The sequence below is a fragment of the Gymnodraco acuticeps genome, unplaced genomic scaffold (genome assembly GCF_902827175.1).
Source record: "Gymnodraco acuticeps unplaced genomic scaffold, fGymAcu1.1, whole genome shotgun sequence".
Lineage (NCBI taxonomy): Eukaryota > Metazoa > Chordata > Actinopteri > Perciformes > Bathydraconidae > Gymnodraco > Gymnodraco acuticeps.
This window is the reverse complement of record NW_022992222.1, coordinates 3,214,838-3,238,890: the sequence shown is the minus strand read 5'-3', so window position 1 is coordinate 3,238,890 and position 24,053 is coordinate 3,214,838. Positions and strand designations below refer to the sequence as shown.

The 24,053-nt window shown below is 38.8% G+C and overlaps 1 protein-coding gene across 1 annotated transcript; it reads left to right on the top strand.

Moving 5' to 3' along the window:
• The first annotated feature begins 280 nt into the window (after positions 1–280).
• Positions 281–22,852, top strand: wdr35 (WD repeat domain 35). Its single transcript, XM_034206027.1, has 28 exons — positions 281–662; positions 775–892; positions 2,552–2,623; positions 2,830–2,922; positions 3,008–3,136; positions 3,310–3,443; positions 4,354–4,519; positions 4,615–4,760; positions 4,988–5,113; positions 6,150–6,335; positions 6,484–6,519; positions 6,609–6,669; positions 8,116–8,260; positions 9,769–9,838; positions 10,065–10,118; positions 10,207–10,316; positions 10,444–10,663; positions 11,176–11,256; positions 11,400–11,536; positions 12,961–13,164; positions 13,732–13,878; positions 15,115–15,247; positions 15,361–15,471; positions 16,455–16,619; positions 18,871–19,011; positions 19,100–19,256; positions 20,661–20,892; positions 22,519–22,852. The coding sequence occupies exons 1-28, from the start codon at positions 639–641 to the stop codon at positions 22,667–22,669; spliced, it is 3,549 nt and encodes a 1,182-aa protein (XP_034061918.1). The 5' UTR covers positions 281–638; the 3' UTR covers positions 22,670–22,852.
• The last annotated feature ends 1,201 nt before the right edge of the window (positions 22,853–24,053 follow it).

Here is a 24,053-nt window from a genome sequence, read left to right as displayed (position 1 = left end):
ATTATGTATGGTGGTCAAGTGAAGACCATGGTCGACCTACTAGGCCACAGTTTTAGCCCACAGTAGGCTATGCTAAAGTAATTACAATACATCCAGGCTAAGCCAAATAAAGTACTGTTGGCTTTTCTTCAAAAACTAAAACATATAGTTCCCGAAGAAACAACAAATGAACAGCTTATTTTAGTAATAGAGTCAAAGAAACGGCTTGTTATTCAGAAGAGGGGTTAAAAACTACAATTACCAGAAAAACTAGGTCAACCTTCTTCCGGTTTACGGTTACCACGGGAGACCGAGGGAAGCTGTAGTCCTCCACACAAGCAATGAGACTTTGAATTTGAATCGTTTATTTAATGAATATGCGTTCGTTATAAACTACAGCAGTAGTCGGTCTTTAAGGTTGTGAGGCTACATTTAACGTTAGCCGTCTTTGGTAGTAGGTATGCTAACTCTGTCGCGTTTGACAGGAGATAACTAGCAAAGCTAACGGTATATGCTAACGTTACATCGACTACATCGAGGCCTCATGATGTAGCATAGCTAGGTTAAAATAAGTGAACTAACTTTAGCAGTCAGGCATTGTTAGTGTTCTAATATAACTACGCCGTGAGCAATTAGCAGAGGTCTGTTATCAACCTGCCATGTTTATCTACCTCAGCAAGAAGGTGAGTCTCTCCAAGCCTCCTGTGCTCTGCAGACTATTGTACTTTACAACAATTAGTGTATCAATTAATACAAAGGCTTTGGTTAACAGCGTGGCTTTTTCCGTGTTTATAGATTGCTATCCCCAACAATATCCATCTGAAATGTGTCTCCTGGAACAAAGATCAAGGCTTCATTGCCTGTGGAGGAGACGATGGTCTCCTCAGGGTGCTTAAGCTTGAGAGTCAGACAGGTAAATTACGCTTGCTAACAGTCCTGCTAATTGTTATAATACTTAACTATGTATATTTTCGAACGTTAAATTCATTTTTTTAGGCGAAAATGGCAGAGAATGTTGCTTTTAGTCTCTTATGTTATTGTCCTGCATTCTTCTGTGAATATCTTTGGTTTTTGGACTAACAAAACAATACATTCAAAACACTTTGGACTGGTATGGACAATTTTCACTATTTTTAAGCATTTTATAGGCCCAAAAATTAATCAAGAAAAAATAAGCAGATTAATAAATAAATTAAACACTTGATAGTAAATTCCATCCTTCATTTCCATACCTTAACTGGGCTAATACATTAGCAAATAAACCGTTTTTTTGCATCGAAAGTACAATTTTAATCCTAAAGGAAATGTACAAAAATAACAAACACACAGGCTTCTATAAACAATTGACATGTGAAATGCTTTACAGTTTATGGGATGTGCTGGATTAAAAAGATAAATAAAATCTAGCCAAATTGACTTTGGTTACTGCCAATTATGTCACTAGATAAAATCCCTTTTCTATTTTCAATGATTGGTAAGACTTGATGTTGTATTTATAGTAATGAGCATAATATTAATAAATAGATAGATATATTCTAGCCCAAGGCCAAGATTCAAGATGTTTCATTTTTTTTTTGGTGCAATTTATAGGTCTAGGACAGGGGTGTCAAACTCAATTTCATCGCGGGCCACATCAGCATTATGGTTGCACTCAAAGGGCCGGTTGTAACTTTCAATCTCAATCTTTATTTATTTATATAGCACATTTAAAACCACCTCAGTTGACTAAAGTGCTGTACAGGGAACAAATATAAAATAACACAATAGGAGTAAAATAATAAAACAATAATTAAAAACAAGATAAAAAGCACAATAACTAGAAACATATAAAACACATACAAATATCAAAATTGTATGTTCAACTAGTATTAAAAGCCAGTGCAAAACTTTAAGACTATATATAAATATTTAATATATATAAAATAATGTATTATATTACATTATTGCCTCTGCATTGGATTATTATCTGATACGGTAATAACTTCATAATTAACTAAGTCTGAAAGCAGAAGTCTAGGGCAAATAATTGCAAGTCTCTTCAGTGCGTCACAAAATGAGATGCATTGTGGGACATGTAGTTAGCGGCATTCAATCGTATAATAAACATGTTATATTGTTTGCAAGCTCTAGCGGGCCACATCAAATGAAGTCGCGGGCCGCATATGGCCCACGGGCCTTGAGTTTGACAAAAGGATCAAATAAAAGTTGTCTGGTAAAAAACTGATAGATCATTTCCCCAACATTCTGCTTTGTGTGAACGTTCTCAGAGTCAAGGCAATCATGTTATACTCATGTGATTGAGATTTGAACAGCATGTAATACATCTTTTGAAAATGTAATCCACTGTTCTGGTGGTAAAATAGGTGCCACCTTGTCCACTCCGTCTGTGAGTCAGATGATGTTGTTCAAAGCCACTTACAATAAAGAGAAAAAAGTATTTAAACTCTTTGCTGGAATTTAGCTAGAGACTACTTATCCAATGCTGTAGTTCTGGTTTTTAAACAGTTATTTTCAACAACTCCTTCACTGAGAATCATTATTTTTCTGATCTCTCTTTCTGCTTCCTGAACAGATGATGCCAAACTTAAAGGTCTTGCTGCACCCTCTAATCTGTCCATGAACCAGACTCTAGACGGACACAGTGGTAAGTGATATTCAGTTGTCGCCAAACATACAAATTATCGCATTATAAAATAACAACCATTGTTAGGAGGTGCAAGGCTACGGAAGAGGATTAGGGCCTCGTGTGCATTTTTTTTGTGATTATAGCAAAAGGTAATTTATTTGTAGTCATGAGAAAAATGTCATAATTCCAATTTCTTTCTCAGAATGTTCTCTTTTTTTGTGCAGGCGCAGTACAAGTGGTCACGTGGAACGAACAGTATGAAAAGCTGACAACCAGTGACCAGAATGGGCTCATTATTGTATGGATGCTCTACAAAGGTGATTACTACAATAAGATAAAAAGTGCATGTTGTCATGTAATAAATGTGGCTTTTAAAGAGGTCCATCTTGGCCTTTCCCAAAGGTGCGTGGTACGAGGAGATGATCAACAACCGGAACAAGTCGGTGGTGAGGAGCATGAGCTGGAACGCTGACGGTCAGAAGATCTGCATTGTGTATGAAGATGGAGCGGTCATTGTTGGATCAGTAGATGGTAAAAACAGATGTTTAGCTAAAAATCGAACAAACAGTCATCAATCATGAACATTTTCCAAACAGATTTAGCCTCAAATCCATTAGGCGCCCATGACAAGGTTTGCTTTGTTCACATACTGAGGGAATGAGTGCCATTAAGTGCATTAGGATGAATGCGTTTTGTTGTTGTAGGAAACCGGATTTGGGGAAAGGAGCTAAAGGGAAATCAGCTTGCTCATGTGGCATGGTCCCCAGACAGCAAGATCCTCCTGTTCGGCATGGCCAACGGGGAAGTGCAGATCTATGACAATCAAGGAAACTTCATAGTGAGTGCATGAGCTTAAGTAAATAAGACATTTTAGCATTAACCCATGTAGAAGTACCTGGCTTCCTGACTCATAGGATGCTAATTTTCTGACCATAAATCCAGGAACATATCTGCATGTTTAGGAAGAGTCTACTAGCATACAGTATCAGAGGGCTATTTTTTGTTGTGTCCTTGCATTATCCTAAATGCTTCTTACAATTTTAAAACCTAGAAATATCCTTAATTATAGTCATGGTAGCATTTCTTTAAATGTATTTTCTTTGGCGTTGTGTGCCAGAAGATGTCATCAACTAGCATTTTATCCAGTTTTATGCCACTTTTTTCAGATAATGTTGATCTTAGCTATATATTTCAACTGGATGAAAAACTCTTGTCATAGAATGCCCAAGTTAACAGAGAAAACGCTGAGCAAAGTTAGCAGTTAGCTTGGAGCTATCATCCTATATCCGCTGAACTAAATTGGAAAAACACAAATATTTAACGTGAGACTGCTTTATTCTGGGTTTTAATGAATTGAGTAATTTGTTTCGGGAAGGCGAAGATCTCTTATAAATAATTGAGGGAATCCTTACCGAGTGAAACTACAACAAAAACTCCTCTGATCCAGCTCTACTTCACTACACCACCAAACTTTGCCTTTGTTATTGTTTTTATTGAGAAACCAATAGTGGCAGAACATTACATATTGTGCTTCAAAGTTTATATTAAAGGAAATGATCCTAATAAAGTTCCATAAAATGTTGTTTAAAGCCCCTTAGTGTAGGACTTTGTCTAAGGGACTCCTAGTTATATCAAAAAGACTTGATCTGCATAGCACACCACAAACTCCATTGCTTGCTTCTAACTACATGTGCTTGGTGTATCTGCATAAAATGAATATAAAATAATAATTTGACATTATGATTCAGGTGAAAATGACCATCAGCTGCCTCAGCAATGCGACCGGAGCGATCAGTATAGCAGGTATCCACTGGTATTCAGGCACCGGGGGATACGTTGAACCCGACTGTCCCTGTCTCGCCATCTGTTTTGACAATGGGAGATGCCAGATCATGCGCTACGAGAACGATGAAAGTAAGGGAAACAAAAACCCTCAAAGACTGCAGTATATTCTCCGGCTTACACTTGAATGAAATGTTTACCAATGGTGATGAGTCTCTTCTCCTCAGACCCCGTGTGTATTGACACCTTGATGAATGTGGTCAGTATCCAGTGGAATCATTGTGGCAGTGTGCTGGCAGTGGCGGGTTCTCTCAGAGCCGCAAATCAGGACAAAGAGTTCAATGTTGTGCAGTTCTACACCCCGTTTGGAGAGGTGAGGGTGATCACTCTGTTCCCTTACTGACACCTTACAGAGTTTAATACATGACATATGCAGTACGAATACAATGCAATGTCATTTACATACAGTTCATGAATTCCAAATACTAGTGACAGTTCTTCGTTCATTGATATTGTAATTCCTTGCATTAACCGTAACCCCAAGACTGGAAGATGTAAAAAATGCGGGTTTTTTTGTTGAGATTTTTCTTTTTTGAACAGCATCTAAGAACCCTCAAAGTGCCGGGGAAGCAGATGACGGGAGTTGGCTGGGAGGGAGGAGGGCTGCGGATCGGCCTGGCTGTGGACTCCTACATCTACTTTGCCAACATTAGACCAGACTACAAGGTACATGGCAACACTTTCGGCTTGCTTTTTATTCATTTTTTCTAAACTCATTATATTATGGTAAAAAACGTTCTCATCGACCACGAGAACTTATAATAAAATACCTAATCTGGCCATTTGCACAGCATTTATCAAGTCAGATAAGGTGACCGTGTTTTCAATATTTTGGTGTCTAATCGACTAATGTCATTGTTTGGGACATTCTCCAACTTCAATATACGTCCATTTTGAATGTCACTATTTTCCACAAATAGTGACATTCACAAATACAGACAGTGACAATAATGAAGTGACACATGCTCAAGTCAATGAAGTATTCATATGTAAATTACAGGCTCAGATTCTAAATGTCGGAAAACATTATTGAAAGGAACATACAGCGAAACTAAATGTTTTTCTTTGCCTTTTGCTTAATACTGTCTGTTAGTAGGTCTTCAAGAAGTCTCAAAGACTTTGACTATCTTCTGGCAAATAAGTTACATGACAAACAGATTGGATCAAGCGAAAGTTTACGTCACCTTTTATTCCTCTGTAGGGTAGGGTATTATTGTCTGACACATATAATAACAAGCTGAGCCTTTCTGTGGCCAAACAGCTCCTTTATTAGACATACATTGACCATTGATTTTCTCTTTTTACATGGAGAGTGTATGTCCAATAAAACATTACTGCAACAACAACACCCTGTCACAAAGCTTTTTCTATTCTCATTGAAAAGGACCATGCGGTGTATTCTTTTTTTTTTTATAAATGGGGTGAAATGTGTCATAGTAGAGTGTTAATATGTAATCAGTTGGCCTATAAAGCATTATGATTATTCTCTATCGTCTGTTAAAGCTACGGTTTGGCATTGATAGTATAACGCCATGCTTCCACATTTTGAATAAGAAGTACAGGTTATTACTTCACTTCCTGAAAAACAAATACATGGGGGAAATGATTACTGCTAATGACAGGGTTGTTTGAAGGAACGTTTCTCGTGTTTGATCATATCTCTTTCCTATTTCTCACTTCTTCACCTGGATGCCTCTTACAGTGGGGCTACTGTTGCAGCACAGTGGTGTACGCCTACACAAAGCCAGAGCGGCAGGAGTACTGTGTGGTGTTCTGGGACACCAAAAACAACGAGAAGTTTGTCAAATATGTCAAGAGCTTGATGTCCATCACAACTTCCGGGGACTTCTGCATCCTGGCCAGCAAAGCGGATGACACCCAGCCTCAGGTAAAGACCGGAGAGTAAAAAATGTAAAATAAATTACTTTGAATGAGCCATAAAACATTTCAGGTTGGTAAATACACTAGTAGCATGCTGTATTACTCAGAGCCTATCCATTGTCTTGCTTCCTGTTTTCTGATTCGCTGCCACACAGGAGGATGCTGAGTTAGAGTCTGGGAGTCATGCCAGGGTAATGTACAAATAAAACACACTCAAAGAAGTAGTATTTGTTTTGGTAAAGAATTATGTAGAATAACGTCAAAATACTTTGTCTTTCAGTACGTCCTGATTCTGTGCAACTCCATTGGGACTCCACTGGACTCCAAATACATCGACATTGGTGAGTTCCTATCTAATGTCTAATGTCTGTTATGTTAATGCTTCATAACAATAATAATAACATTTAAAAAGCATATTTATAATGTCTTGTAAGGTAAAGTATCTAATACATTATAACTGCTGTTCACTCATTGGCTCTTTGTTTCCAATGACGATAATGTATTATAATTCCCATAGTTGTCTTACATTATATTATATTTCCATACTTCATTATAATTACTAGAACAATTCATTTGTATGTGTCAACAAATAAATAAACGAAAACTAAGAGAAAGCATAATGAATACTTATGAGTACAAAACTCTATAATTATACAGTGCTATAAGCAGATTAAAGTATCTAGAGATTATAGAAAGTGACATTTGAATATTGATATCAACAAGATCATTTGTTGCCGTGGTCTCTTAATTCTTTTCAACATCATAAAAATGTGAGTCTTTTGTTATATTTGTCCATCTTAGTCAGGAGCTATATAGGCGTGCATGCAGTGTCCTGACAGAAGGGACTCATACTCATCTTCTGATGGGACGACAGAGGTTTGATCAAAGTCCTTATTTACCATAAGGCTGGTGTATTGCTTCAATGTGAGACATCACACCCAGCGTATAGAGAGAAGGTGCTTGGCGTTCTTCCACCTGCCGCCCACAGATACGTTTTTCATGGGCCAGTATCCTATAGCAAACAGACAGTTAGCATCTTTACGGCTTCAAAATATTTAGCATTCTGTCTCTGCTTTACGAGGCCGAATGTTTGTTGAGAAGCGACGGCCAAGAGCGTTCAGAGTCTGCAGATTTGAACGGCTCAGTGGGTCTGAGTGGGTTTCAGACGGTGACTTCAAGTGACTTCTGGAGATTTCTCCTCATTTGCCCTCATGATGGATAGTCAAAGGGAATCTGCAGGCTTTATCCACACAGAAAAGTAAAGAGTTGTTCCTCTTTAAAAAGTTAAAGATTTACATTGATTTATTTTAAAGCAGTTTGGTACAAGTAACTGCAAGAGAATTCATTTTATTTTTTAACCTTGCAAGTTATTATTAATATTATGATTTTCTTTTTATTATTATTTATGTATTCTTTTGATGTATAATTATTGTTTTTAAAATATGCTTATTTCTATTATTTCCACATTTATTCTTCTAATATATTGTAGTATTATGTAAACCATTTTACATATACTTATGTCTATATTTCTAATATTCTTTTCTTAGTTTTTTTCTTTATATAAATATTTATATTTTCATCCCAGAATGCGATCAACTTTTCCCAGGGTTGTCAATAAAGTATTATTGATTCTGAAATAAAATGTGAATACCTAATTGCTAATTATTTATATACAATGAAATCAAATGGTTTGACAAAAACAAAAAATCCTGTTAATTGATTCCTACATATTATATATATCTAACTATATGTGTCTCCTGTCTCCTGTCTCCTGTCTCCTCGGTCAGATCCACTATTCGTCACTATGACCAAGACTCATGTGATCGCTGCATCCAAAGAGGCGTTCTACCTGTGGCAGTACAGAGTGGCAAAGAAACTGACCGCGCTGGAGATCAACCAGGTGACCAGAACCAAGAAGGAGGGGAGAGAGAGGTGAGCTGTTTCCTGACATTTACTATTCAACGGAGCTCAGTCTAAGCCTGATGTAATAAGATGATTATTTAATAAAACCAGGAAGTGGATAGGCACAAAATAGATCGCCCATGTCTAAGTTTCACCATCAAGTTTATTTGACCCCGATCCCAATCCAAGTCATTTAATACTGAGCATCTACCGTTATCTATTTCCTGTGTAAAACTAGATTTTTCCTGATAGTTTTACAGAGCACACTTTAAGTGCTTTAGACTAATACAATTAATCAACATTTATACTTGATAATCGAAAGAAGCCTGCATCCAAGCTGTTTTTATTTATTGATTCAACAACGTTTCAAATGAATAATATTAGTATCTGATCATATTTCAGATTCAGAATACTCACCAACAACACTCACCATCCACAGTGGCAGTCTTAATAAAAGTGCTGAGTGGTTTGTTCTTCCACTGGCTTGGGCTCATTCAAATATCTGATGTATTAAAAAAATATATATATACTATATAATAAAATGAAGTGATGGTGTTGGTGGCAGAATATCCTAAGAAGGATCCTTGAGGCTTGGAAAGGGGGGCTCAAGTTTAAGTCAAGCTGCGCGTGTGTGTGTGTGTGTGTGTGTGTGTGTGTGTGTGTGTGTGTGTGTGTGTGTGTGTGTGTGTGTGTGTGTGTGTGTGTGTGTGTGTGTGTGTGTGTGTGTGTGTGTGTGTGTGTGTGTGTGTGTGTGTGTGTGTGTGTGTGTGTGTGTGTGTGTGTGTGTGTGTGTGTGTGTGTGTGGATATTTAGGATGTACATTTTGATATTCTTATCACAATTCAACTAAGTGCAGAATCGGTTCACAAGGTTCTTTTTTAAATAAATAACACAATTATGCAATCATTGTACCACCACACCAAAGTCCATTCCCAAATGTAACTTGAAAATCACTTCAAATATTTATTGGTCATTTTTTTTAAATGTTATTGTTAATGAGATTCATTTTTCAATATCCAGTCTTCGCATCAACATAAATAAGATCACTGCCAGTGCTTCCTAAATGATCATATTACCATTTCACATGTCTGGCAAAGGGTTTGCTCCACATAACAGGCTAGACATCTTTCAGTAGAAGAAACAATGGCACAACAGCATCACTCAATAAGTAATGGCCCCGATACTAGTTTATCTGGACGCTCGTACCAACATTATAACATACAGTACTCAAAATGCAGATTGTGGAAAGTTACAGGGAGGCAAGATAACCACAAGGTCTGTGAATCAGTGGATGACACCTTGGGTTTATTGGCTCAGTGTTTCCGTGTAGGGTTGTGACCTTTGATTCAGATGAATGTAAAGGATTCATTCATCTGAATCAAATGCCTCTGAGGTTCCAGGCGGCCTGGGTGGGACATGGTGTTCTGCCAGAGCTATGCTAGCACCTGGACAGCAGTTCACCTCGGTGCACAGGGCAACAGTTTGTCTGTCTGTCTGACTCGTCATCCTCATTTGTTCTCACTCTCTGTCTTCTCCAGGGTTTACCACATTGACAGCAATCCTTCAGGAGCCAATGAGGGCAGTCCAGACTTGGCAAAAGCTTTCACAGTAAGGAAGATTACATTTTTCCAGTTGCACAGGTTTTGTTAAATTCTAACGTTAATCTCGGAATTCTGACTTTTTTCCACATAATTCGGACTTTAATCTCAGAACTCAACATTGTTTTTTACTTTTGGTCATTTCCAAAAAAGAATTATGCATGTGGAAACTAATCCTCTTCCGTACATTGGAAATGTTACATTTTGGGATAAAATACATTTGCGTTTTGTTTCAGGCAACTCGCGATCCCATTTGTTCTATTACAGCAACAGATAAGACTCTGATTGTGGTATGTACATATCTGTTTTGATTATACACATTTTTTATCATTCAATGAAAATAAATGAAAATGAGTGTGTTTGTGTGTACGTTTACAGGGCCGTGAGTCTGGCACCATCCACAGATACAGCCTCCCAAATGTTGTTCTGCTCCACAAATACACTCTGAACAACAGAGCCTACTACCTGTCTTTGAACTGCAACTCCAGGCAAGCCTTGAACGTTTTTACGCAGATTCAACTTGTTGCTCTTCATATCTATTATTAACCAGCTCGGCACACTCAAATCTGAAAGCTGTTGAATGTTTTATAAAGTTGTAATCATTATTTTCTCCAGTCGTCTGGCCATAATCGACATTGCAGGCGTTCTGACTCTGTTGGACCTGGATGTTCGGACCTCTGGGGACGACGGCACGGGGAACCAGGCGTCCGCAGGAGACCCGTCCAAGTTTGAGCGTAAGGATGTTTGGGACATGAAGTGGGCGAAGGATAACCCTGACCTGTTTGCCATGATGGAGAAGACCAGGATGTACGTCTTCAGAAATCTAGACCCAGAGGTGAGTGCTAAGATGTTTGTGTGATAGTCAGCTGCATGGCCTTATTGTTACTTAAAGGGGCCCTATTCCGCTCATTTGCAGGTTCTTATTTGTACTTTGTGTCTCTAATGTGACATGTCTCCATGCTTTAATGTTCAAAAAGCTCTTTGTTTTTCTCATACTGCCTGTGCTGCAGCACCTCTTTTCACCCTCTGTCTGAAACCAGAACCCAGTCTGCTCTGATTGGTTAGCTGGCTCTGTTGTGATTGGTCAACCGTTTAGACATGTCCTGTCTCTTAGCCTATCACGTACAATGTGTTGGAGCGCTAGCCATAGAAGCGCAAGTGTTACATAGTGATGTCACTATGTTATGGATGTAAACACAGGGATTTTCTCCTTTGCAGACCATTTACATGCAACATCCTATATAACACACTACAGGAGAGGGAGAACCCCCACCAGCATAATAGAGCCTTTTTAATAAACATTTAGCAACTTTTACCTTCATGTATTTTATTTCTAACTCAAAACAGGAACCCATCCAAACGTCTGGATACATCTGCAACTTTGAAGACCTGGAGATCAAATCGGTCCTGCTGGATGAAATTATGAAGGTGAATATAATCAAATTTCAAGATATGTTTTCTCATTGTATGTGAGTTTCTTCTCTTTTTTGCCTCATAAAGAAGGTGTTTTTTAAATAGTTTTCCTTACTGATTTTCATTAAATTGCTTTGTTCTGGGATTTTGTTCCACAGGATCCAGAGAGACCAAACAAAGACAACCTCATCAACTTTGAAATCCGCTCCCTGAGGGACAGTCGTGCCTTGATAGAGAAAGTCGGGATAGAAGATGCCTCGCAGTTCATTGAAGACAATCCTCACCCAAGAGTCTGGTAAATGAACTGAATTGAATTTCATAATTCTTTCATCCCTTTTCAATCATGCAAACTCAACAGGAAAGTGGTCTGTCTCGAAGCACACGGGACATTTCAGTTCATGTATGAGCAGCACTGCAAAGTGTGGAAGGGTTAGGTGAGGACAAATATAATAATATAAGTAGATTAAAAGGTTTAGTTATAAACACATTCTGAATTTAAAAAATAACAAAATAAGTTTGCGCCCAAAATGGATGAGTTTTGATTATCTGATGTCTCCCATAAAAAAGGCAGGATATAGGATAGGGTAGTTTTAATGGACACTCCTGATGTGTGTAGGGGTGTGTGTTGCCATGCAGAAACCTGGGGTCCTTTAAATGTAATTTGAATCTAAACATGGAAAAAGTGATAAGAAGTAACAACATTCATTGACTCTTAAAATCTATTCCTCAATTGTCTGCACAAAAGACATTTGAACTTTGTTGTCAGGTCATATAATCTGTGCTGCTGTGGGAGGATTAATGCAGAGTATAGGAGATGTATGGTAAGTCTTTTTAAGCAGCTGTGTGACTCTGGAGCTCATGTGTTTTCTCTGGCTAGTGTGTCAATTCTTGCATCTTCCCTCAAACTCTGGCCACATCAAATAAAATGGGAGTTGGTTGAGTCATTTCCAGTCTGTGACTTAAACGTATAGTTCAAATGTTTGGAAGTAGGGTTATATGAGGTACTTGTCCATACATGGTACGCCCAAAGGTTTGGAGAAACAGACAGGATCACCAGCACTGAGGCTAGACAGTGAACTGCTTCGGGACAGGGGGTGCAGCAAAACTTGTTTTATCCACCTCAATATACAGCTTCAGTGCACGCTGTATTAGGAAAAGCTTGGCCTCTTGTTTTGAGACGGCCCTTTAAACTGCCCTTGTCAAATGCACCAGTCCACTTTTATTTGAACCTATAAAATCACAGTGGTGCTGGTCTACCGCTGCTTAGATTGGTTCATTTATTGGAGTAATTGTGTAACTTTAGTTAGTTCAAATTCACCAAAGTCACACAATAAATTAACCAATAGAGACAGTGATTGGCCAGCTCTATGTTCTGCAAGGTAAAGTACTATTGGTCAATGGCTGGTGTCTTAGCAGGAGCAGATAAGAGTGTTAACGGCATTAACATGAGCTGATATTGTTTTATGTGCAAATCAGTTCATTCCTTATCTTCTGTTCCTAAACTCCTGTCTGTTACACCAAACTGGGGGCCTGTCCTGTATATACTAGCTATGGATCCACACCTCATACAACCCCATCTGAACTATCCCTTTAAGGAGTACTCCTCTTATTGAGTTACAACCATAGAATCCTATTGATACACTTTCATTGATTACAGACAAACACATAGATTTAGATTCACGATGAACCTCTCCACCCTCCCTGTGATGAACCTTCCAGGCGTCTTCTGGCAGAGGCGGCCCTCCAGAAGCTGGATCTGAAGACGGCTGAGCAGGCCTTTGTGCGCTGCAAAGACTTCCAGGGCATCGAGTTCGTCAAACGGCTGGGCAACCTGCAGAGCGAGCCCATGAAACAGGCCGAGGTGGCCGCCTACTTCAGCAGGTTCGAGGAAGCCGAGCGCATGTATCTGGATATGGATCGCAGGTACCTTTTTCTTTTGTATTTTCCCTCTTTATTGGCAACATAGCAGCTTTGCAAGCCGTTCATTGCATCATACAAAATACAGAAGTGTGCTTGATGTTCATTTTTTTACACTCCTCTTCCCTGAAAAAATAAAATATATACAAAACAACAGTAAAAAAAGACAATGAAATGAAGAGTAAAACACCACATAAAACCGAAATTAATAATAATTAAATGAATAAATAACAGTACAGACAAACTAATTATAACAAACAATAACTGTCTTTTCAAACTTACTTTCCAAAATACATCTTGACATGAACTAAATGCACGTAAAAATGTAGAGGTACGTGTTAGTCACAGGCTAGCTGTCTATAACGGCTCTATATCCTATTTGATTTTAAAAGAATACACAGTCGTTGAGTTTTAATTTATGTTAGAAATAGTTGCCATGTCCTTTTTAAATGTACCCGTGGAACCACCCATGGCACTTATTCATTTAGTTATTTTTTGTGCTTTCTTATAAAATGTCACAAAACCTGTTTCACCGGAGCTTTATGTTTGATCGCTGGTGTTTCCTGTCCGTAGGGACCTTGCGATCAGCCTGAGGATGAAGCTGGGGGACTGGTTCCGGGTGCTCCAGCTGCTCAAATCGGGCTCCGGGGACTGTGACGACGCTCTGCTGGAGCAGGCGTACAATGCTATCGGGGACTACTTTGCTGACAGACAGAAGTGGTATTTAAATGACGTTTTCCCTTTGTTTTTCTTGTCGTTTAATGTATTAGTGGATTTAGCACAGAAGCAGTGAATACACGTCATAGGTATGATTTCATATTCTTAAGGGCTGCATTTTGATAAATGTTGAGATTTACATCATTTATCCCAATTCATCTTTTCTCAAGCTTCTTTGGACTGATTCTAAACATCTAAACTCTGTCAAGTTCATTACATTGCAGGATTCTAAAATTGTGATTGCGATTTATACTCGGTTAATTCTGCTGCATCAAACGCTTTAATGTTTTGTCAACTTATATTTGCGTCACATTCTTCTATGTCTACGGCCTGATGCATATTCCTGGCTGTGGTTAATCCTGAGTTTAAGAACGTAGGACTTGGAAAACTAAACAGGGATAACTCAAAATAAAAAAAAGTCACATATTAGTTATTATTATTATTTTATTTCTGCAGATAGAGACAAATGCTAGCTTACCTGTTTGCTTGATATATTGTGAGAAATGATCAAACCACAGAAAATGCTATCTTGAAAGGCATTTCCAGAACAAGCACACAGCATTTGCTGCTTCTCGTTTATCATGTTAAGGGAAAAACAGCAATAGACCTTAGGCATATATCTTTACAAACAAACAGGTTTATATGGCATAACTATATATAAAACTTTATAAGCTGTGTTATCAAATATGTGTTGCGGCTCCAGATAAAACTTGAGAGGGCAAAATGGCTCTTTCGATAGTAAAGGTTGCTCAATCGATACAAATTGATACATTGGTACCTACCTTAACCAATGAGGTTATTTCTTCCTTACCCGAGTCCACTTTAAGTGATGATGGGATGCATTCTGACCATCAGCTGAAGATAATAGTCATAGTGAGATCAAGTGGGTATATTACCAAGGTACAGTCATTTGAGTGCAATATTCCATGCCAAGCTGTTAAGGATTAAACAAAAAGAGTGGATTTTTTACAAAACGCCTCTAAACTCCTTAATAATATATCAATGGCGTTTTCCAACTTCAAAATACTGAACCCTCATATATGCTTTTTCTAAACACAAGTTGGCATTCGTGCACAGTTCTGTCCCTCATCACGTTTGTAACAGCATTCCCCACAGCAAGGGTGTACAGTTATAGTAACTAAGGCAACCTACATCCCTTTCAGTTTAGTTATAGCCATGTGAGTATTGTTTTTGGACAAAGGAAACATTGCCTCAATATAAATCATTTTTTATTTCAAGGGTCAACGCGGTGCAGTACTACCTTCAAGGTCGTAACCAGGAGAGGCTGGCAGAGTGCTACTACATGCTGGAGGACTATCAGGGCCTAGAGAAGCTGAGCACTCTGCTGCCAGAGAACCACAAGCTATTACCCGTGAGCCAAAAACATTCAAATCCGACCCGAAATAACTCTTTGATATCTTCTTTATTACCTGCAATTGTCCACACATCAATGGCTCCTTTATTATCCCCATGTGTGTGTTTCAGGAAACCGGACAGATGTTTGCCACTGTGGGCATGTGTGAGCAGGCTGTGAAGGCTTACCTGAAGTGCAGCCAGCCCAAAGCTGCCGTGGACACCTGCGTCCATCTGAACCAGGTGAGAGACGGACAGAAATCCTGCGGCGCCGCGGTTTCTAAGGGACAGCGTGAACACATCGAGCATTCCCGGCGCGGCGTCACACTTGCTTTGTACCGCAACAGTCGCCGTGGCACCCGCTGTCCTCCCTCTGCCATCCTCTCCCCCAGAGATATTTAGCCAGGAAGTGTGAACGCTGCTCTCTAGCTTTGCTCTTCCAATGTCAAGTTTCACACTTGACTCAAGATGGATGTTTCACCGTCCTCTGCTCAGGTTTTGACCCTGCCTCGCTCCGGGATCCCAATGATGTGTTTTATTGACTGGGTCGTTACACTCACATTGATTGAAGAAATGATCGTATTGCTCGCGTTTAGAATAAGTAGTCCCTTCCACTGCATACCAACTCTACACATAATAAATAAACTAAATAAATATTAAAAACGTTTTCCACTTTGTTTTCTGACAGAGGAAAACTAATGGGGTTTCAATTGACCGGACTTCTTTCTGCGGATTGATATGAGTGCACATAGACCCTTGATCAGATCATCGTCCTTAGCAACGTTATGCGAGAGAAAAAGAGCAGAGTGCAGAATATTGAAAATGGACCAATCACCATTGAGTTATGTTTAATTTGGGCTGTATTTGACCCTTTTTCAAGAAGAAGGTGACGTTAGTAGCAGTCCTTACCATCTCTACTGCTGTGTTAATGCTGTGTTTTGGGAAATGAAATGAATAGGCTGTTATTTTTCCTATTTCATTGACTTTCCTGTTCCGGTTTAACCCCTAGAAATCCTGAAACATAGTGGGTTTTCATACCAAGGGTCATTGTAAGGAAGGTTTGAGAAAGGGAAGCCAGAGAGTGATTTTTATTTCCAAAAAGATTTGAATGAAAGCCAGAATCTAGTATGTGTTGCATTTACATCACTGACTTCTATACTTTAGCTAAAAGGAAAAAGTAATGGTTTCTGGATTTAGTTTTAAATGATTGTTTCATTTTCTTACAGTGGAACGAAGCAGTGGAACTGGCCAGGACTCACAACATGAAGGAGATCAAATCTCTTCTCTCCAAGTACGCTTCACATCTTCTGGAGAAGAGTAAAACTTTAGAGGTGGTGGAGCTCTATCGGAAAGCCCACTATTTTCTCGATGCAGCCAAACTCATGTTTAAGGTAGGCTCATGTTTGAAGCTACTTTTAAGTAAAGATGTATTTTTACAGACCCTGAAACTGTATGACACATAGATCACCATTGTCTGTGCCTTTTCTGGGATATTTTCCCTTCACACTAACATAGTAACTGTTGGACATTGTCAGTGTGTTACCATGGAAACATAGAATGTTGAGAGTAACTGTTTACAACATTTTTCTTGTTAAACCTTAAGCTGTGTAAATAAACGACACACACGTTGTCTAGTCTTAAGACGGAAGTCTGTTTTCTCACAAATTCTACAATATTATATTTATATAGATACTAAATAAATGTATATATTAGGGCTGTCAGTCGATTAAAATATTTAATCGCGATTAATCGCATGATTGTCCATAGTTAATCGCGATTAATCGCAAATTAATCGCACATTTTTTATCTGTTCTAAATGTACCTTAGAGGAATATTTTTCAAGTTTTTAATACTCTTATCAACATATGAGTGGACAAATATGCTTTATGCTAATGTTTATTATCATTTGAACAATGACAAATATTCCCATGAATATTAAACACAACAACTTCTGAACATTATAAATATTCGCCTCAATTCAACCTGGAACCTAATACAATACAAATTGTGTGTGTGTGTGTGTGGTGTGTGTGTGTGTGTGTGTGGTGTGTGTGTGTGTGGTGTGTGTGTGTGTGTGTGTGTGGTGTGTGTGTGTGTGTGTGTGTGTGTGTGTGTGGTGTGTGTGTGTGTGTGTGGTGTGTGTGTGTGTGTGTGTGTGTGTGTGTGTGTGTGTGTGTGTGTGTGTGTGTGTGTGTGTGTGTGTGTGTGTGTGTGTGTGTGTGTGTGTGTGTGTGTGTGTGTGTGTGTGTGTGTGTGTGTGTGTGTGTGTGTGTGTGTGTGTGTGTGTGTGTGTGTGTGTGTGTGTGTGTGATGGATCGTTGGCGCTATGTGCAACTCAAGGCATATGCTCGAATGGGAGCTGCCTGGACGCTGCAATCATGTTGCACTATCCGTGCTGAGTGTGCTGACTTTTCGTACAATGTCCCACTGTCTGGCTTCCTGCATAAAGTCAAGTGCTCGGCGCAGTTGTCGGCGAAATGTCGCTCCTCTGTTTTCATGTAAACAGCTCCTTATATCCGTTAGCGCAGCAAGCTAGCACCAGATGCTAACAACAACAATGCACGGAAGGTCTCTCTCTCGCTCGCTCGGGCCACACATACACACACCCTCCCGGTCCTCCCAATAGCCAGTCGGTGCCTGCCGGTGAGCGTGGAAGTGTGGTCTGCCACAAGCGGGCGGCAGGAGCGAGGCTGTCAGCATCAGCTTGTAGATGGTATTTTAAACTCGATGCGCTCTGAAACTACGGGGCGGCCGAGGAAAAAAAATACACATGCGTTAATCGCGTTAAAATAATTAGTGGCGTTAATTTTTTTTTGCGTTAACGCGTTATTAACGCGTTAACTTGACAGCCCTAATATATATATACTTTTAGTTTAAGTATGCGGTTTCTACATTACTATAAAAATAATAATAATTAAACTAAATGTAGCTTAAATTACCTTGTGTTTTCAGCTTCCGTCAGCACCTTTAGATTAGTATTTTAAGGCCACGTTTGACCTTTTGGCAAGAAGATACCAGCAGCTGTGTTTTGCATGTATATTTAGCTAATCAATTTGATTTCATCTGACCAGAGGTGGGAGAAGTACTCAGATCTTGTAATTGAGTACAAGTAAAAGTACCAGAGTGTACTCTGTCACAAGTAACGGTTTTGCATTCAGAATGTTACTCAAGTAAAAGTACACAAAAGTACACAAGTATGAGTGTCAAAATATAAATAAATATATAAAATATAAAGTACCAAAAGTGAAGTACTCATTCTCCAGGTTTGCCCATTTCAGAATAATATATATATGATGTGTTTTGTAATGATTGATCATGAAAGTGTTCTCAAAGCTGGTAAAGGTGCAGCTAGTTTGAATGACTTTGTATTCTGCAGGGTAGCTGGTGGATTTACTCCAGGTGGAACTAAAGTCTGATTTAACACTTGATTATATTTCACATCAGTAATCCAAATCTGTAAAGGAACTAAATGTACAAAATAAATGTAGTGAAGTAAAAGTACTCGATTTACCTCTGAATTGTAGTGAAGTAGAAGTACAAAGTAGAATAAAATGTATCTCAAAAGTTGACTTAAGTACAGTACTTGAGTAAATCTACTTAGTTACTTCCCAGCTCTGAATCTGACTGTTGCTCCCCTCACAGATAGCAGACGAGGAGGCGAAGAAAGGGACGCGCCCCCTGCGGGTGAAGAAGCTCTACGTGCTCGCAGCGCATCTCGTAGAGAGTTACCACGAGCAGGTGAAGACGTCCCAGCAGAGCAAAGCCAAAGGGAAGAAGTCTGAGGTCATCTATCACTACTAACACATATATTCTAGAAATTGATATGTTGTCTATTTTTCTCCTAATGAAAGATTTAAAAAACTGTATTTAGGCAACAACTGCACTTGCCGGGCTGCTTGAGGAAGATGCCTCCTCTTCAGATAATCGTATCGTGGACAATGCGTGGCGCGGAGCCGAGGCCTACCACTTCTTCCTGCTCGCTCAGAGGCAGCTCTACGACGGCTACCTGCCCAACGCCATGACCACAGGTACCAAAATAATATCATGTAATCACACAATAACAAGACGTGTTCATTGAGCTATTATTTAGTTTGCATAGTGCATTTTCTCCTTTTAGAATTTGAGTAAGAATCTGATTGGCTTTGATTATAAACACAAAGTCATACATTTTTTCTCCTCATACCATTTGTTTTCAGTGGAACGATGTATCTTTTCTCGAGTTGTGTACTTATATAATCCCAAATGATTCCAAAATTGTAATCACCTGTAATAGTGTTGTATCGCCATTGAGCTTGTGTGCTGTCATAAAAAAACCTTTTATCCAATGCTATGGCACATTTTGACCATACAGATAAAGATATGTAGTCATCAGGTATCAGAGAATGGATCAGAGAAACCAACTGAGCAAACCTAAGTGGCATTCCTTACAATGTCTAATAAACACTTTACGTATAAAATATGAAGTCTTTTTACCAGCTTTATTCAACATTTGTTTTGGAGAAGAGCAGCCCTATACGAATAAATCGGCCATCGGTAAAACAGTTCTTAACTCCTGGTTCTAAAGTAATCAGAGAAAAAGATTGGCAACAAATGTGTTGCAACTCTGCTCGCAGCCCCTCCAAGATTTCTTTAAAACAGAAAGAGAGACTTTTATGAATCCCTGATTGTAAATTCAGGGTTCGCTCTGGTGTTATTTACATACACACATAGTTGATATACACGTGCACAAACATGCAGTAACGGAGAGATGGCAGAGCGAAGGGCTGTCGACTGGCACCAGGGACCAGTTAGGCGCCTTGCTCAAGGGCGCCTGGGCATGGCCCAGGAGGTGAACTGGTATTCGAGTGTGATCAGGATTAGAGCCGGGGAAGTTCCCTAGCCAAGTCCCTACAGACGAAGCTACTGCCCCCCCCCCCCCCATTGGTTCATCATAATAAAGTCAGGGTTTTGCCAGTTTGAATCACTGTTGTGTTTGATTTGGAGAGGAGGAGAACCCTGCCAATGATTTTCAGCTCACTCCAAAGATCACAGTGACTACTTCTTCCTCCTTGGTTACTGTTTGGATTTTAGAGACCCCTGGTGGCATAGCGCTGCACAATTTGGACAAAATGTCTAATTGTGATTATTTTGACTGATTTTGCAATACCAATATGACTACGATACTGGAGGGTTTTTCTATCATAATTCTTGTAAGCATTGAATTAATAAACATTAAATGATTAAAGTGTAATTATAGAGCATCTGCACCTAACAAATAATGTTGTTACGTCTGTAGAATAATGTGTAGGCCGGGCCATCTCTGCAGCTCTACAACACTTCATTCAACTGCCATTTGAATGTTGCACTTGTTAAACTTTGGGAATTGCTTACATATAACAGATATAACCTGTAATATGATTGTAAGTTGAATCTCTGTTTCTCTGTGTTGGAAGCCCTTCACCTGCGTGAGTATGAGGACATCATCCCGGCGGTGGAGATCTACTCGCTGCTGGCCATTTGCTGCACGGCCAACCGGAGCTTCGGACAGTGCTCGCAGGCCTTCATCAAGCTGGAGTCCCTGGAGAGCCTGGGCCCCGTGCAGCGGCAGCAGTACGAGGACCTGGCCCTGGAGATCTTCACCAAGCACAACAGCAGCGGGGCGGAGCTGTTCCCGTCCTCCGAGGGGTGAGGGGCCGAGGCCACAGCAGCGTCTGACTGAGCAGCTTCCTACAGTGCAGGGCTGCATCATAACATCAGATTTAAAATACTGTAGCTGCAACTCAGAAATATTCTAATAATATAATCATTTTTGGTTTATTATATCTAGTAGTGCACATTCATAATTTAAACTTCCTATTGTTTATATGAATATTTTAATAATGTTCTTCTTTGTTTATTATGTATTAGTGCACATTGTTATTATAATTTCTCAGGTTTATATTATATATATATATATACGGTATATATGAGTTCTATTACATTTTTATTTTTTGCGGACATTTAACTTTTATTCTGTTTTGTTTTATAATGTATGCACATTCTTACTCTAGCTTCTTTTATTTATATAAACATTTATTTTATTTTGATTGGACATTTTCCATTTACTTCTTATATTAATATACATATTCTCATTGTATTTTATAATTCATTTTGATTTTATTGCACATTCTTACTCTAGCTTCTTTTATATATATACATATCTTAAATCTATTTTATAATTATTTTATTTACATTGTCCAATTTTTATTAGACATTTGACTTTAACTTCTAATGTTTTTTTATTTTCTCTTTATTTGCAGACTTAATTGAACCTCTTTCTAATTTATTTTTGAAAGATATTTGACTATAGCTTCTTCTAATTATAGAGATCTTTGTATAAATGAGTTGCTCTCTAGAGTGAAACACTATTCATATTAGGGCTGCACGATATTGTAAAAAACTGACATTGCGATATTTTCTTCCCCTGCGATATATATATTGCGATATGAAAACATACAGGAATTGAAGAAAAGGCAGTTTTTTTCCCCGCAAACCATCCTTTCTTCAACATTAATGCTATACAATTGGTATTTTATTAACGATATTTAACCGGATGAAGGATTTTAGTCACGGACGTCTGGATCTTAAGTTATCAGAGCAACAAGCTGAGCTAGCTCGGTTAGCAGCGCCGAACTGCCCTGGAGAAACACATGAAACCACTTTATTCAGTGTTTTTACCTTTAATCACCGGGTCAGTTTGCTTTGGAGATTTGATTGTGATTGGTGGTTTGCTGTCACTCACTCAAGTACCCCTGACATGAGAGTTTTCCTTTTGTAGCAAGCAGCAAAAGAATTGTAACATGACGTCTGTTCATTAGGGTTAGCAATACTTGAGCATTACATTTCTTACAGGTTACATTTCAAGCACCTTTTAATACCACTATTTCCCTCAAAAGACACGTCTATGCATCATCATGTTCCACATTGAGCTTACTCGAGGTTAATAGAGGCATAATAGCTTGTTTTGGATAAGCTACAGTTAAAAAGGGTTGTAGTGCATTTGCTTACATGCAGTGAAATGGAGACGTCTCTGAGACAGAAGAAGCCAAGGACCATATTCAGGATTGCCAAAAATATACCTATGAATAATTAAGAGCCTAAATACAACCACTTTGGCCTTTGCACATTACAATGATCTGCCGTTAAACAACAAAGTTGGACAATCCCTAAAAGCACTTTAGAGCTGTTTGACTTCCTTGAGCATTTTTACGGACTTCTCTTTGCCTTACATCACAGTATTTCCTGACTCATGCTATTCTTTTCCTCTTTCAGGGCAGATGGAAAATTACCCACCTGCATTGTGACGGGGCTCCCGATCCAGGAGTACCAGTTCTGGATGTGCAGTGTGTGTAAACACTGCGCTCAAGGGCAGGAGATCACCAAGTATAACTGCTGCCCCCTGTGTCACAGTGCTACAGCGTGAAGCTCCAACTGAGGAGCAAAATGTGTTTTATGTTAAGTGAGCTTCACTACATCTTTTAGAATCCACTCAGATGTATTTCTTCTATCTTAAATTATGTAAAATACTTAAATGAACAAACCTACATTGTTTACTTTTTTATACGAAAGTACTGCGAATAAACTGTCACATTCATACAACTCAAAATGTTCCTTGGATTTCATTTTGCTCACCTTTTTTACGTCATGTTGCGTTCTTGATCACTGTACATGATGATGTAAAGGTTGTAATGCAAAGGACAAAACACTTTCAAACCAGTGAAACTAACTAGTCCAATTGGAAACTAGTTAAGACCACTAGTTTCACTACTTTAAGTGGGATATGCCCTTCATTCTTCAGAGGTCAGTATGGTAGATAATGAGCACATGGTTTAAAAGGAAAAGCCATTTGCCAGTGTGCAAGTTTTTAGTCTTATATTGCTTTTTGAGACTAAAATGATTTCCTGAATTTAAATGCTTTTTAAAAGATTTGACCCGGACATTGATTGCATGGTAATTATAAGGGATGCTCTGATTTATTGACCTATATCCTATTGTTGACGGCCATCAGCCTATCGGCAAAGAAGGTGACATTCAGCGATGGCAGTGGCCAATTTGTATCTGTTGTCTTGCATTCATTTTGTCCTGGCTGTGACGCAAAAGGGCAACAGGTGTTTAGGTTTCACAACAATAATTGCTTTTTTGCACTATGTAAGTACTGAACATATCTTCTCACTCAGCAAGTAGTTGTATAGCAGGCTAAAAGGGCTGTGTAGCAATGCTTTTTTCGAAACAGTAAAAAAAAGTATATTTTTCATATGGAAGAAGGTACAAAAAAAGTTGTTTCAGAATGAATTTCAAAATAGTTCTAAAGGTCCGATTTACTTTAAAACAGTCCAATTATGATTTCTTAGCGTGAAGATGAATTGTTTTAACTAGCACAAAAGGGGTACAAACGTCTACATAGACAAAATGTTCATAAAATCAGGGAAAATGACTGCATGGCTCCATCAGTGTGAACTGCACTGAAGTGGCTCTTTCTGTTAGGTATCATGATGTCAGGGACCCATGGTGATCTGCCTCTGATAGAATCTCCTTCTGCCATCTACTGTCAGCAAACGGCATTAGTGAGTAGCAGGCCGAGACTTCATAAAGCAGTACTTATTTAAGGTTGAATTATTCTCATCTGACTCCGTCCTCTGTTCAACTAAATTTAAGATGATTTCCTTTATTTGGAGTGCCTCGCAGAAGGGGATCTTATTGTTGACATACAGTATAATAATGTAATAAATACTCAATCTTGTGTGGGCCCCAATGATTTTTTAAATGACACTGGCGTTACTGTTTTATCCCTAGCATTTGAAATGTTA

Bases quoted from the DNA above. Each gene is read 5' to 3' on its own strand.
- wdr35 (XM_034206027.1), top strand. From the start codon at position 639: ATGTTTATCTACCTCAGCAAGAAG. The intron at 893-2,551 runs GTAAATTACGCT...CTTCCTGAACAG, and splicing joins TAAGCTTGAGAGTCAGACAG to ATGATGCCAAACTTAAAGGT. The intron at 6,336-6,483 runs GTAAAGACCGGA...GCTGCCACACAG, and splicing joins CGGATGACACCCAGCCTCAG to GAGGATGCTGAGTTAGAGTC.